Below are 16,946 nucleotides of genomic sequence, written 5' to 3'. Positions count from 1 at the left end.
GCTTAATTTGCATCAAATCACATTTTTATCACGTTTGATTTTTCCAAAGATTCAATATTGCGAAACAACCATGCGATGACATAAAAACCGACCGTGCGAGTCGCAAAAAAATCACGTTTTTTTTTTATGGGAGCCCCCCAATATATACATCATCTGTGAAAATTTCAACTCTCTAACTATCACGGTTCATAAGATACAGCCTGGTGACGGGCGGACGGAAGGACACAGGAGCGAAAACAATAGGGTCCCGTTTTACCCTTTGGATACGGAACCTTAATAAGACCTTAAATTCGTTCCTGTACAATATACAACATGTAACGTAATTAACGCACACCCTCAAACACCCCAATAAGAATATTATGTTATAATCATAATAAACACACTGAATTTTTAATTTAACATGTATATGCACTGTTATTAACTAAATTAGTTTTACCAATTCTTGGAGAACTTTTTGTTCATACTACCTACTACGCACAACATAACGAAACTACGGAAAAAGCCTTTAGTTTTTGACTGTACAGAGTTAATATGACAATAATTTCCGTAGTTTTAATTATTTTTGGGATAAAAAATTATCTATATTAAAAATGATATAAATCGATTCAGTAAACGATTCTGAACAAACTAATTTCAGGATGTGCGTTAATTAAGTTACATGTTGTATATTCGTGCGTTTAAAAACCGGCCGGTAAAAAATCGGACAAGACGCATACCTGAGGTAATGGTCGGCCGGTTGACGATGGAAACCCTTGAACCTGTACTGAAATGTTCCAATCCAAGGCATATCTTCGAAATACGCTGTCCGGTATCTAGAAAAAAGTAAAAATAAAACAATAAAAATCATGTGAAATTTCACAACAAAAAAACTTTGTTAGAAAATAAAACCGACTTCCACAAAATACCTGAAACTTGTTCACAAATGATAAATACGACTAATGGAAAAATCGGTTTAGCCAAATGCGAGATGATCGCGCACAAATATATGTCGGCGTCAGGATCCGACATCGTTAAATAAAACAAAGGGGTTCTCACACAATCACTTGGTTTATTCCAATTAACACAGTATTAGTCACTACAATTATTTATCACGAATTTGTGGGAGGTGTGCACTCGGCAACGGTCGGCGAACGAATGACCTGAGTCGCGCGCCGCTTTATATAAGGTCCGCCGGTGACAGATCGACGGTTGACACATCGACGGTGGCGCCGTCATATACATATAGTTATCGGCACGGATATTGAGCTCTAGGCGGAAGAGTGGGGATCGCTTTGCGCACTGTACACTTAAGGCAATAAACCAATAATTCACTTCTGCGCAGGTGAAGGTCAGGGCTCAATATCCTTGCCGATGATTATACTTACATACAAGACAGAATTTTTTTTTTAAGTAATTTAAGTAGGGAAAATAAATTATCAACGAAGGAAGTGTTTTATTTTTCGCGCGTATTTTATATCCACATATGTATTACGGGAGAACTTCTGCCCGTTTTTAACATGCTTATATTATTACCTTCACTTGTAATTATGTATGTAAGAAAATCTTGGAATCTTAATTTCACCCACTTCCCGGTCTTCGATTTGGATGAAATTTTTCCCACACTCTGAGTCCTGATGACAATACATGACTAGAGTGTTTTTTTAGTTTTTTTTTTAACTATTTTTTTCGGAGCTTGTATGATACAAACTATCAAATAAGTATAAATATTAATAACATACCCATCTTCCTTAAGTTTGTAGAATATAAAAGGCATAGAATCAAGCGTGGCGTTGGTTATGGATTTTTTTCTTGCATCTGGCAACTCTAATTCAGTCTTGCCAGTTAAAATGGGGAATAGAGCGGCGGGTGTTCCATCTCCAACTATGTTGTATCTGAAATGTAATAATAACACTGGTCAACAAATTATTATTATTTTTTTTGGTGCAAAGGTGAAATATACAATTTCTTGTAGAATATTTGATACGTAATCGAAGTCCAGAACAAAAAGTTGCACTAGCACGTAGGGATTTATAGATATACCCCTCCTAAAGTACCAAAAACGCGTTTTTTAATGAAATTTGATGTAATTTTTTGGGGAAATTTTTTCATGTATCCAATGACTAGTAAACGTTCATACGCTTCGACAGGACGGGAAACTCAAATATAAAATGGTTTTTTTTTTTTAATTTACCAATTTTAACAGTAAAAATGAGGCGTGATCTTGTAGATCAATAATTCAGTAAATTTATTATCTATACTTATATTATAAAGAGGAAAACTTTGTTTGTTTGGTTGTAATGAATAGGCTCAAAAACGAATGGACCGATTTTAAAAATTCTTTCACCATTCGAGAGCTACATTATCCACGAGTAACATAGGCTATATTTTATCCCGGTACGGGCAGTAGTTACCACGGGACGCGGGTAAGGTCAAAGCATTGTTCTACTCAGTGCAGTAGTTTCGGAACTTTTGTATAAGTATAGTTATTTTTTTCACTATAACTTTACTTATAGAAGATTAAAATTATAACTTACCCGTCAAGTATCGTAGCTTTGACAGTATTTTTCAGGTATTTGTAAGACTTAGGCATTTTTCGGATGAAGCCATTTTTGGAAGTCGAATCGAAGCCGAATATCAGCACGTTTAGTGTGTCTTCCCTGAACGGAGGCGCCGGCTTCCTTTCCACCGACTTTCGGAAGCCTAGAGTGTAGCCCACCCATGTCGAACTTAGAAGACTGGAAAAAAAATAAAATCTATGTTTAAATATTTATTATTTATTTATTACTAGCCTATAATGTCCAACTGCTGGGCAAAGGCCTCCCCATCTCGCTTCCACACTTCCCGATCCTTCGACCGAGTCCACCAGTCTCGACAGAAGGCGTCTAGTTCGTCACGCCATCTCTTCCGGGGCCTACCCCGCCTGCGGTGTCCATCCTGGGGTGTCCACTGGGTGACAATGTTTAAATATACAGGAATGAATTTTATCCAGTGCGCAAACTTTGTCAACTTATAGTTAAATAAGTTTTATAGATACGTATATTTTTATTTTGTAGTGTTTTAGTACAAAAAAGAAAAGTTATTGATATCGAAAGATGTTTATTTTGTAACCGATAGTACGGTCACAGTCGTCATAGTATGCACGGCAGCAACGCGAAACAGGTTTACTGACGGAGCTCCGCTCGGCGCGCGTAAGAATAGTTGGTATACATATTTTGCTGATTTTAGGGCGGACAAAAATATGAAAAAAAAATTTACTGATGATGCAGATATGTTCTGTTAACGATTCTGAACCACCAGTTTTTTTTTGCGCACTGCTTAAAATTCATTCCTGTATATATAATAACTTGATAAATGATTTAGTCTGCCCGATATGTCCGATAATTGGGGACCGATTTTTTAATGAGTAAAATAGAACACACTGATAGTAATAGAGCAACGCACACCGCACACGCAGGTACTACAAAAAGTCAGAAGATCCTAGGATCCTACTCAGAACGGCCGACAAAAAATCGGACCGATAATCTGTCCTACAGAAAGTCTGACGTGAGCAAGTAGCCTAAAACTTATCAAAGAAGATAGAAGGACAATTCATATTTTTGCGAAAAGGATAAATAATTTAAAAAAATGAAATTAGGTGAAAACAAGAACACCAGAAAGAAAATCATTTGCCTTTTCCCAACTATGTTGGGGTCGGCTTCCAGTCTAACCGAATGCAGCTGAGTACCAGTGCTTCACAAGGAGTCTATCCGATCTCCTCAAACCAGTTACCCGGGCAACCCAATACCCCTTGGTGAGACTGGTTGTCAGACTTTCTGGCTTCTGAATGTAGGTACATGTATGTATAGGTATTTTCAGGAGGATACTTTTTTTAATTTTTTAAACTAGCAAACTGGCTCACGGTTAGCATAAGAGCCCTGCCTCATTAGGACGCCAATAGCGACGTCGCCGGCTACGTATCCAAGCAGTTAGTATTGAAATGTATGGAACCTAACTCACTTGGCGACGGTTTGGCAACGTCACCATATTGGAAGCGTGGCCACGAGCTACAGTTCTCTACGTGGCTTCTGCATACTCTGGCAGCTTGGCGACGTTGACACGGTTGCCACTATAATGTACGCGGTAAAGTGCACCTCCCTCTCTCAGTGGCCAGTGTGGTCGCCAGTCAGCCGCCATTTTGGACGCTCGCTCAAAATATAGTACTTATTTGATTTGAACAAATTAACTATCGAAACGCCATGGCCACTTGACTTGGCGACCTTCGGATGCCAGAAGTAGCCAGACCTGCGCCAATGGCGACGTCGCCATGGCGTCTCAATGAGGCAGAGCTCTCACAATATACCCAAACATCATGGTTATTAGCTAACGAAAAATAGTCAAGAATTTTCTGTCATCTACTGTAAAGAACACACCCAAAATGTTTTAATACTCCCATATATCTGAAAAATAAAAATACGTAATGTGTCACTGTAATCTGGTTAAAATATTAAAATGGCTCGCTGTCTCATACGCCTGTATTTCTCCCCCAATATTTTTCAAATTGGCATCAAAAATCCTTGGGCCAGAAATATGATTGATTCCTTAGATAAAATGTCTTCCTTGGCAACTTATCATCATCATCTGTCTAGCCTTTTCCCAACTATGTTGGGAGCTTAAAGTTTAGCCGGATGCAGCAGTACCAGTGTTTTACAAGGAGCGACTGTCTATCTGACCTCCTCAAGCCAGTACCAGTAAGACTGGTTGTTAGACTTACGGCCAGTTTCTTCATCAAAAGTTAAAGTTAAAGTAATGTCTAAAGTAAAGCTAACGGTCAAATTCGTTTTTTCAAGGCTAAAGTGACAGCAAAATTCATAGAAAAATTGAATTTAACCGTTACTTTTACTTTAGACATTACTTTGACTTTTACTTTGGCTTTAACTTTTGATGAAGAAACTGGCTGTTAATGGTATCTGGAGTATAGATAGATACCGCTACTAAAAGTAGGGTGTACATATTTTTAGAGCAAGCTTACCTCTTCTCGTGTGTCCCAGTACATTTGATTTTAACATGGTCACTCTTGTCGAGTATATAAGGTTTGTCTCCGTCAACTTGAGTGGGTGGACCCAGGTGATATTTATGATCACTCTCGTATATAATATCTTGGTATTTACAAACTACGTTTTTCGTAGTTTCCAGTATTGATTTGACTACTCTACATTCGGAGTGCTGAAAAAAAAAGTTTCAGGTATTAAAGACATATTTCAATTTGGAGCCTATTTTTCAATCGCCAGATAACTTACATCCGAGGAATGTTTAACATTTTGATAGATTTTGTATAGAAAATATGTCAAACCGCAGATAGAAGCTATCTGAATATTAAAAAATGAAAAAAATATGTAAAATCTTTGAAGACAATTATTTTACTATAGTTTCATGAAAATCCATTCGAGATGTTTTTTTCAAATGTTCAGCTTTATAATATCAACAATTATAGATTTTTTTGTATTCATTTGTTTAATTTACAGATTTATAGATAATTTTGGCCTTACTACAAAAACTTAAACGTCTGTTTTACACTTGTCTAAAAAAATTGTGGGTGCCAAAATGAACCATATGTCAACGTCATAATCTGAAATTTTTTAGACAAGTCTTAATCTGACGTTTGTAAGTTTTTGTGGTAAGACGGAGAATCTTTAAGATCAATTATAAATTACAATTTAAGATAGGTATTTTCAGCGGGGCCCAGCAGGGCCAAGGCCTGCCGGGGCTGCGGGTTGTTCGAAAGAGATACCGCGGCCCTGGTACATAAAAGGCCTATGACGGAACACGACGGTTTTTAGTCAGTAAGAGTCTGACACTCCCTCTCCGCTGCTAACCCACAGCGGAAGGGGTCATTTGATGATTTTTGACGTCGGAAAAAAAAGGGGTCATTTGACGATTTTAGACGTCGTTAAAAAAAAAGATAGGTATTTTAAGAAAAAAAAAGTAATACTTACATAACATCGTACCCAATCCTGGCCTTTACACGTGATGGGAGGCAAGATTTTATCGAACTGCATTATTTCCTTTGCAAAAGGATCGAGGTGGGGTATCTCACACCCGCTCCCTTTATCTTCTCTTAACGCCTCTTCAATTCTGTTCTCTATAAACCTAATAGCATATTTTCTTATATACCTTAGCTAAAATATAGCTTGTATATGGCGACTGGTAATTATACCCTATTCACCGAGCCGTGAGCCAAAATGTAAACAAAGAATGACACTTTTTCAAGATGGCGGGTATAACCCGACCGATGTCAAAACGTTTTGACATTTTTATGTAAAATGTTCGCAGTATCTGTGGTCTACATTTTAGTAGGGTTCTATGTTTGACAGTCAAGTCTTCTAGGTTCTTTCACATGTAAACGATATGCATATTTAATTAAAATTAGGAAAATAATTTACGGCATTTATTATATTTTATTTCAAGTCTAAAAGGATTACATAAGTTCTACAGACATCGTTCTGAAATATAATTTCTAATGTTGTCAGTGTATTATTTTCGTAGTTATTTTTATAAAATATGTTCACTACTTCAATCGTGACTTATAAAGAACCCATTTTATGGTTTGGCTTTTTTATGGTTTACCATTTGGCTCATGGCTCCGTGAATAGGGTATAGTGACTGGAACTTGAAATCTCGTATATGAGTGCGTGGGTTCGATTCCAGGCAAGTACTAATGCAACTTTTCTAAGTTTGTATGTACTTTCTAAGTATATCTTAGACACGAATGGCTGATAAAAGGTGAAGGAAAACATCTTGAGGAAACTTGGACTATACATATAGTCTGGAATCATAAACCCGTATTGAGCAAACGTGGTGATTAACGCTCAATCCTTCTCCGTGTGAGAGGAGGTGCGTGGCAGTGGGACGATAAAAAGGCTGTAAATAACTGATGATTCTTGTGATTATAATGAGAATTTAAAAAACTTTTCAAAAAGTTGTAATCATGGGTACAAATGGGTTTAACCAGTCACCCCGTATATCATAATTACATATACATAAAAGGCTACTTTTTATCCAAGAGCGGGCAGTATGATGCGGGTGAAACCTAACCAAAATCAATACTTAGGTACCATAGGAATACAAAGTTCAAGGTTTAAGTTCAATTTCCAGTAAAATGTGTTTATGCTATCGTTGAAAATCCTTAAGATTTTAGCACAGTTTCACGCGCTATATACTTCCCTTGAATGGATAAAAAGCTTATATGTAATTAAAAAAAATATAAGCTATATAACTGCCATAAGTTTCATGAAAATCCATCAATGAGTTTCGGCGTGGAAAAGTAACAAACATACAGACATAGATTTTACAAACTTTAAGATATACATTTTCAGGATAGTTTTTTGTTGTTGAGCATAAAACTGAAGTTATTATAAGTAAATACTAGTAAGTAATATATAAGCTGCATGCACTATATTATTATTTAGTTAAGCATTCTACAAAAAGCATTGTCTAATGCCCGTTTTCACCAACAATCTCTAAACGTTTCCCTAACTAAGTGTCACTTATAATAAGGGCTCCCCCAATTATAAAAGTTATAAGGGACGCTTAGACTTTGGTGAAAACGAAATTCGTATTAAGTGTTCCCTAAATGCTTTTAGGGGATCCCTAAATTTAGGTATTTGTTGGTGAAAATGAGCATAAGTTACACATACAAAACATGCGAATAACATATATTTTAGGTATATATGACATATGTACTAGCTCCTTCCAACGGTTTCACCCGTGTGCAGTGTTAACTACTCCAAGGACTTAGATAAAAATAATGGGATATCTAACACTGAATTATTTTTCAAATCAGTCCAGTAGTTCCTGAGAATTCAAGCAAACACTCGCAACTCTAAAATATGTGTATTTATAATAAAAAATATATATATACATATATATATTATAGGCGTTTTTCATTCAACATTAAGTGTTCCATAATATAAAAATGAAATGCTATATTTATTTTACTATAAGTAAACATAATAAAATCATTCTCATTTTTTTGTAGGTATCATTATCACAAAAATAATAACCATATGTAAAACTTGTGTGGTCTAAACTTTCATAAGATATTTTATATTTCTGAACTCCTAAAATAAAATGTTCATAAAGCTTAAATTATTTAAACATGCACTCATAAACACCAGTTAGTGAAAAGAAAAAGCGTTATGACCGAAATCGCGTCCAAAACTTGCAATTTTTACTTACTAAGGTGTTAAAGTAAAAAAAAAGACAAACTACTTACTTAATCACAGATGTTCTGAAAAGATAAAACAAAAATAAGGAAAAAATAGAAGTAGAAAACATTAAAAAACATGCTTCGAGCATCGAGCATTTGTAACCATGGAGGAAGGAAAAGATAGCGGAGATGCCATAAGGAAGGTAGGTCAGGCGCCTTCTTGTAGCTCAAGTAACGTACGGTAGGCGTGATCAGTTACTAGAACTTAAGAGGCGTTCCGGTTCCTTGTTAAATTGAAACCAATTTGTCAACCGATTGGTTTTGATTGATTGATTTTATTTTGAAAATAATGGGTAGGTTCTAAAGGAGGCGTGTAAAGAGCTATAGTAACGTTCCTCGTCCCCCGAACACCCGCATGTTGGCGCGCTACTTTCTTAGGAGATTTTGTGTTATGACATCTCCGCTAGTCATTTTGTTCTCCATGGTTTTATGCAACATTTTATAGTTGGTACAATTATTTGGGCCAACATTTGGTTCCAACCATGCTTAGAGGGCATTTCAGTTTGAATCGGAAAGAGTAGTACTATATGTATGATGCTTTAGTTTGAAATTACCAAAAAAATACTGTCTTCAAATATTATGAAAAAATCGCGTTTTAGTACTTCAAGAGGGTATATTCAATTTCACACACACACATTTATTAAACTTTTAATAATACGAAGTAGTATCAACATTCACTAACAGTGGATTTCTGTAAACTATCCATCGTTTTGAGATCTAATTTTGAAATTTGAAAGTAATAGAGAAACTATTTTTAAACAGCAAAAGAGGCGAGAACTATTAAGTAAGACCTAAAAAAGATCGCGACGGATGCCCGTTTTTACCAACAATCTCTTAACGTATCCCTAACTAAGTGTCACTTAGAATAAGGGCTCCCCTAATAATAAAGGTTATAAGGGACACTTAAACTTTGGTGAAAATGAAAGGATGATGGGTAAAATTGGCCGGTATATCCAATAAAAACCATTCGCATATCAAATGATAGCTTAGACCCTAAGCTTCATTTTTTGTTATGGGCACAACCTTGTAAACCACCGGAGAACGAAGATATGACACTTGACAGCATAGGACAGCCCATGGCTTTGAACCACTTCAGTGCGTATGGGAGGGATGTTTAAGTGCATTATTATTGTCAATCATTGTCAGAACGAGTCACAGAAGGTGTCTGTGCCCATATTTTCCAAGTTTATTGAAAAAAAAAAGATTATTTAGCAGGTAGTATTTACAACGTATGGTGTACGTATTTCGCCGTTCTGCTAAGTCTAACCGACATAACCAATGAAAATCAATTGCATATCAAATGATAGCTCATACCCTAAGCTTCATTTTTTGTTATGGGCACAACCTTGTAAACCACCGGAGAACGAAGATATGACACTTGATAGCATAGGACAGCCCATGGCCTTGAACCACTTCATTTTGTATGGGAGGGCTGTTAAGTGCTTTATATTATTGTCAATATCAGCCAGGACGTGTCACAGAAGGTGCATTTGTCCATATTTTCTAAGTTTATTGAAAAAAAAAGATTATTTAGCAGGAAGTATTTACAACGTATGGTGTACGTATTCCGCCATTCCGGTGAGTCTAACCGGTATATCCAATAAAAACCATTCGCATATCAAATGATAGCTTAGACCCTAAGCTTCATTTTTTGTTATGAGCTCAACCTTGTAAACCACCGGAGAACGAAGATATAACACCTAACACCAATGACTGCCTGATGTGCCATATGATGAGAACTCTGTGAAATCTGACAAACAACTTAAATAACTTTATTCTACTGATTAAATCGGACTTGACCACCCGTTTGGTTACTATTTGTGCATCACTACATAGTATAAGACAAAGTCGCTTTTTCAGTCCTTATATCCCTACGTCCCTATGAAAGCTTAAGAGGGCTATCACAAATTTTCGAGTTTTATACGAGTTTTGATGCGTCATTATGCTTTGGATATAGTCACAAAAAAAAAACAAAAATAAGATTAAGAAAGTTTGATCATTTATCTTGGGGCTGTTTTCAATAAATATTTTAATTTGTCCACGTACATCAGTAAAATCTTTGTCTCTGCAAAGGATGTTTCATAAAATGTTGCTTTTGGGAATCTTTTGATGCTTCAGTACTACGAGGATATAGCAATTTAACCATTTATAAAAATGTTCAAGATACAACTATATCTTGTACTTGTGCTTGCTTACACCAATTTATTACAATTCATACAGTAATACACCAAAAATAATTCTATAAAACTGAGAGTTACTGACAATTTTCCGTACAAAACTATATTTTTTATCTATGAAAGTATAATCCAAATTCAAATAAAACATATTTAATAATTAAGGTGGTATTGTTATAAAGCTTGAAAAAAAATTGGTCTATTTAAAAGTAAAACAATATTTTAAAATAATTTTTGTTTGCAATGCAAAATCAATATAAATCTTGTGACGCGCGGTGTTCAACTTTAGTCAGCGCCAAGCGCTTATCGAGGAGGACGTATCGCTCGCTGTTGCGCCGCGCAAACTCGCCGAAGCTCGAAAAATATAGCGCAACCTGCGCAACGAACTCGTTTTGATACTAGTGAGTTTTTATTTTATTTATTAGTTATAATGATCTGATTGAAATGTAATATACACAAGTATTAACCCATGATATTCTAATGCGAAAATGTTATAGATTGGGTTCTCTTTTTTTGATGTTGGTTATATAGAAATATGTACGTAAATGTCATCGTCGTTAGTTTCGCTGTTGCATAATAATATTATTGGATACCTTTGATTCTTGCAGGATAATGAAAGCATATTTAATTCAGATTATCAGACTCAATCGGATACCAGTACAAATAATATGGTAAGTATTTTTTGTCACTCGCAACAGACATATTTGTTTTAATAAACTATTTACATTCCTAGTTTTTATTGTTGCAGGAAAATGAAGATACAATGGAAGACGAATATTATAGATTTTAGTTTTTTTATAAATCAATTACTTATACCTAATTGATAAACATGGTGAAAAGTTTGGTAGTCGATTAAATAATTTAAAAATTGTAAACGATTATTTGTTTATTGTAACTCAATCGAGCTATTCTAGGTTATAAAATTCATCGGTACAAATAATATTTCATAAACTATAAAACCAATAAACTATTTCGAAAATAAAAGTGGCAAAGTCTCAAGTTTGTTTGTGCCGCGTGGCGGTCCGCAGGTGTGCGTTGCGTATTTCACTAGACGCACACGCGCGCAAGTGCTGCCGGCTATCGTCTAATTTACCTAAACCTGAGCGATTCGATTTTGTAATAGCGCTCTTAACTCTAATGTACTAACTATGAACTCTTCCAAACTACGCAACAGATTTTGATGCAGTTTTTTAATATATTATTCTATTCAAAGATAGAGTGATTGAAGAGGAAGGTTTGTATGTGTAATAACATTCGTTAAATAGTGAGTAAATACGGTTTTCCCGTGCGAAGCTGAGGTGGGTTGCTACTTTTGTAATAATTCGACAACCCAGGGCCGACTATCCTGGTGCCGCAGAACGAGGATATGCTATCTCCAATAATGGAAATAATATACGGTGGTAGAAGTAAAAGTTTTTATGTTTTGTTTTGCTATTAAAACAATTATGCCTAGTTAAGACCGATTTTAATTGATAGTCTACCCTAAGCTTATTTAAACAAGTGATGAGTTGACGAAAATACATCACACAATGATTTTTCCTACTATGGATTTTATTTTAACAAAAAAAATGGTGCAAAAAGTATAAATGTTTTGTGCCCGACTGTACTTATTTCCGGTAGATTCTTGACATGAACTGTTTTATTTCAGTAACTGTAGGGTATAAGCAATAATCCAATATACATTAGAACTTTATTGGTTATCAGGCCAGGGTTCATACAAAATTGCCCATCATCCTTTGTATTGAGTGTTCTCTAAATGCTCTTAGGGGATCCCTAAATGTAGGTATTTTTTGGTGAAAATGGGCATTAGATTTTCAAATTAGCACCTATTATATGTATAGATATTTTTATACAATAAAAACACACAAATATTAGGAAAAACTGTGCTTTATGTTATTGAGTAAGAACCGTAAAAATCTTCAAGCCATTTTGTCATTTCGTTTTTTAGCAGTTCTTGACAGACATTTTTACTATTTTTTGTTTGGCCAAATAATCAAGGTTTCTTATTGGACAACAATATAATATAAGGGCTTTCTTTTTAAATTTAAATTTCCGTTATCACAAAAAATTGGGAACTTGTGCAGAACAAAAATTGTTAGGCACCAACGTGAATCTTACCGCTTAATAATAGTTTTTAATTTCGTTATAAATGATCCATCAACGATAACGACTTCCATATTAACGGTAGATTCGGAACTGCAAGACAATTTAGAAAAAAAAACTAAAAAACCGGCCAAGTGCGAGTCGGAATCGCGCACGAAGGGTACACACACACCATTATTTATAAAACAGACAAAAAAATCACGAGCCCCCCAATATATGTATTTAATTCTAGTTTTCAGTATTTGTTGTTATAGCGGCAACAGAAATACATCATCTGGCAAAATTTCAGCTCTCTTACTATAACGATTCATGAGATACAACCGTGGTGACAGACGGACGAACGGAAAGAGGAGCGAAAACGCCTTCAATAATACCTATACCCAAAACCTCTAAAAGTCTGACAAATATGCAAAAAATCGGCTCAGCCAAATATGAGATAATCGCGGTAGATATACGCGCAGGTCGAACTAAGACCACAGATTACTATAATAGTTATTATTAAGACTCTCTTCTTCTGAGGTCGGTTAAAAAACATCATATTTTTAATTATTGATAAGTAGGTACCTAATTAAAATCATTCTTCTTCCATTTGGTCCAAATACTGCATTTTCTGGGTGATTTTGCTTGATTGCTTTGCTGGGCGTTTCAAAAGTGATTATTATTTTTAAAAAAGAACTTTAAAATAATAAATGAATGGCCATCAAAAATATATCAATAATCTACCTATCATTCCCTAAAGTATATTGGGGTAGCCTTCCAGTTTAACCGGAGCTGAGTACCAGGGTACCATATGGAGCGACTGCCTATCTGACCTCCTCAATCCAGTTACCACACTTAAAAAGCATTCTTAGATATTTTTATAAGCCTTTGATGCTAATAGAAAAAGAAAATGGTTATTAAGAAATTAAATAAAACAAAGTAGAAATACACGGTGCGTTAAAATAAACCAAAGAAAAGAAATTGAGAACGGCAAAGAATAATAATTTTAAATAGCAACAAAAGCTCAAAAAATGGTTTAAAAAATAAATAGAAAAGCAAAGAAACAAACAAAATACCCTCACCTGCTATGAATATTAAGATTATCTACTGTTTTAGTTACTTTAGACACATTCGAGCTGCTTGCGTTACTGTAGCTGGTGCTAGACAGAGACAGAAAATAAAAAACAACACAAAACAGAAAGAGAAGAAACATGCTGGTATGCTAGTATTAATGGGACAAGGTATGAAAATCGTGCAAACACAGAAAAAGTAAAAAAATATATGATACTAGCTTCCGCCCGCGACTTCGCCCGCGTCGAGTTCGGTTATATCGCGTTTCCAAGAGAACACTTCAAAAGTCCGGAATAAAAACTATCCTATGTTCTTTCTCAAGGTCAACTCTATCTCTGTACCAAATTTCATTAAAATCAGTTCAGTGGTTTAGACGTGAAAGCGTAACAGACAGACAGACAGAGTTAGGGTCAATTCCCACTGAAAGAGCAGCGGCCGGCAGCGGCCGTAAGAGCACGGAAAATGTAAGAGAGCGGCGCGGCGCGGCCCAGCGCGGCGCCGCGCGGCCCGCCGCGCTCGCGCTCAATCCCTTGCATTTACGGCCGCTGCCGGCCGCTGCCGGCCGCTGCTCTTCCAGTGGGAATTGACCCTTACTTTCGCATTGATAATATTAGTAGGGATATGTCACCGGAAAATAATAAGAACCGCCAGTTTATAAATTTCCTAGTTAAATCATGAATTTTCGTAGGATTCTAAACGAGAGATAAATTATATTATTTTACGCTTGTTATATCCTTAGAATTTTTAATAATTTTTCATGCTGTATTGTTGGTGTCAATTATTATGTCAAGTGTCAAAATATCAGATGTCAGATTCCGGAAGTTACTTTTGGATTAGATTTAAATTAAACTTTTTCACACTTTATTTTTATTGCTATATATATACTTATTATAATATTCCGTAACATAATTTTAGCTTTTTAGATATATTTATTGTAAATTTTACAAGATATTGTATGTTTCTTACAAGTCTGTGTATTGACTCGGCTCGATGACGTTTCATGTTTGTTACCGCCTATAAAAGCCCCTGCGCCGACCAATTTGGGATCATTCTTGTTTCAAACGTCGGACAGTGCGGAGCTTTCTCTCTGATTAAGTGTGGCTATTTTGAGTTGAAAGATAAGTATAATTTTCATATTGTTAAAATAAATGCTATTACGATTGCTAAATGTTTTTATGTACTAATTAAATTAAACTAATAATAAATTAATGTGTAATAATTACTACACTAATGTTATTATTACCCAACAAAAGTACCCCTCTAAGGTGACTGTTTAAAACATTTATTTAATATGAAATTCAAATATATATATATAACTTGCTTTTTGGGTTTTTATTTCACTATTTTGCTATCATCAGAAGTGGGATCGATTGACCCTTGCTTGTTGATTAATTTTTCTTTTAACATTACAGATGGATTTACCAGTTTTACAAGAACTCCTGAAGGCCATCAAAGACGCAGTTTCCGGTTCCCGCCAGAATGACGGCGAGGTCGCCCTACCAGTATTTGATCCAGCTAAAAGTGACCTTGGTGCTGAATCATGGTGCAATAATATTGAAACCCTCGCCAAGGAGTTTGGATGGAGTAGCGTCGCAACCGTCGCCAAAGCTGGTAAGTCCCTTAAGGGATCCGCTTTACTATGGTTCGAAACATGGGACCCGGCTGAGGGTCGTTCATGGAACAATTTACGTTCAGAGCTGGTTGCTTTATACCCTGAGAAAAAAAATCTAGCAGAAAAGCTTCAAAAGGCAGTACTTTTTACGTCGGAGACAGCAGATTCTTATTGCGAGTATGCGAGGGAAAAAATTAGGCTACTAAAAAATACGAAAATTGCATTTACAGAATTACAGCTGATTGAATTAGTTTGTGGTAGTATTTCCGATGTTAATGTAAAAATGGCTTCATTTAACAGCAATGTTAAAACTACCTCAGAATTAATTGCTTTATTTACTTCCTACGCGAAGACTAAGAAAAGGCCAATGGATAGTAAGGACCCTTCCATTTTGCATCCCTCTAAACGTTTTAAGACTGATTCTAAACCCAATGACATCAAATGCTTTATCTGTGGGAAAATAGGTCATACCAAACAACAGTGTTATAAAAAAAGTAGACAGGATAATGAACCCAATTCAGATCAAGAATCAATAAATAGAAAATTTTGCACTTATTGCAAAAAACCCGGACATTTAGATTCCTACTGCAGATACAAACCCAAAACGGACCCTTCCAAAACTGATAACCAAGTTAATTTTTTAGACAAAGCGAATTAGTTTTAACACCAGTATACATAAATGATGTCTTAATTAAGTCACTTATTGATACCGGATCAAGCTGTAGTATAATCAAACAATCTATAGCAGAATGTCTTGGCGTCCACTTTCAATCTTGTTACTTATCTCTTTGCGGAATAGGTAAAGGTACTTTGAAAGTATTTGCCAAAATTACAGCTCCCGTTAAAATTAATGATGTATATATCGAACTAGATATTTTTGTCACTACGGATGCTGATTTTGAATACGATCTGTTGATTGGTAGAAACGTTATTCAACATCCCGACATTGCATTAGTGACCGACTATTTAGGTTCTCGATTAGTGCGAAAAAATGTTACGAAATCTAGTTATAACGTTAATGTGATTCAAAATGATAACCTTAATCGTATAGAACTCTCAGGTGCGATAAAACATCTAGATCAAAAGTTGCAGGATGAGATAAAAGCCATTTTTGAAAAATACCCCTCAGTTTTGGAGAATAATGGTCATGTAAAGACTGGTGAACTTGAAATAAAACTAAAAAAAGATGAGGTAGTCTATTACAGGCCATATCGATTAGCCCCGATAGAAAGAGAGAAGGTGAAAGAAATAGTGGAAGATCTATTGAATAAAAAAATAATCAAAGAGAGTAATTCATCTTTTGCTAGCCCCATGATTTTAGTTAAAAAAAAAGATGGAAGCGATAGAATGTGCATTGATTATAGAGCGTTAAATAAATTAATAGAAAAAGATCGATATCCTCTCCCACTCATTGAAGATCAAATAGATAAATTAGGAAATTCAACATATTATATATCTTTAGATATGAAAAATGGCTTTTATCAAATACCTATTTCCAGCAACTCCACCAAATACACGGCCTTCGTAACACCAGACGGACATTACGAATTTGTTAAAATGCCTTTTGGAATTTGTAATGGCCCGTCAGTGTTTCAAAGAGCTATTACTAAAGCAGTAGGCCATTTACCATTTATATTAGTTTATATTGATGATATTTTGATCGCATTTAATACAATTGAAGAGGGTCTATCTTACTTGGAGCAAACAATTTCGGCACTTAGTTCCTGCGGCTTTATAGTTAATCTAAAGAAATGCAAATTCTTCGTAGATACCATTGAGTATT

At 35.3% G+C, this 16,946-nt stretch overlaps 1 protein-coding gene across 5 annotated transcripts in view; it reads right to left on the bottom strand.

Moving 5' to 3' along the window:
- The window catches only part of LOC110377992 (uncharacterized), a 52,448-nt gene that overhangs the window by 21,803 nt on the left and 13,699 nt on the right, over positions 1–16,946 (bottom strand). For 3 of the 5 annotated variants that reach the window (XM_049851752.2, XM_064042361.1, XM_049851751.2), the window contains 7 exons: positions 13,563–13,640; positions 8,231–8,245; positions 5,952–6,105; positions 4,988–5,181; positions 2,514–2,714; positions 1,719–1,871; positions 717–812 (listed from right to left, as the gene is read on the bottom strand). In XM_049851752.2, the coding sequence (XP_049707709.2) occupies positions 717–812; positions 1,719–1,871; positions 2,514–2,714; positions 4,988–5,181; positions 5,952–6,105; positions 8,231–8,245; positions 13,563–13,640 (891 nt within the window). The remainder of the gene's footprint in view (positions 1–716; positions 813–1,718; positions 1,872–2,513; positions 2,715–4,987; positions 5,182–5,951; positions 6,106–8,230; positions 8,246–13,562; positions 13,641–16,946) is intronic. The other 2 variants (XM_049851753.2, XM_049851754.2) reach the window with 2 other exon arrangements.

This window comes from Helicoverpa armigera, chromosome 28, assembly GCF_030705265.1.
Source record: "Helicoverpa armigera isolate CAAS_96S chromosome 28, ASM3070526v1, whole genome shotgun sequence".
Taxonomy (NCBI): Eukaryota; Metazoa; Arthropoda; class Insecta; order Lepidoptera; family Noctuidae; genus Helicoverpa; species Helicoverpa armigera.
This window is presented reverse-complemented; position numbering and strand designations above follow the sequence as displayed.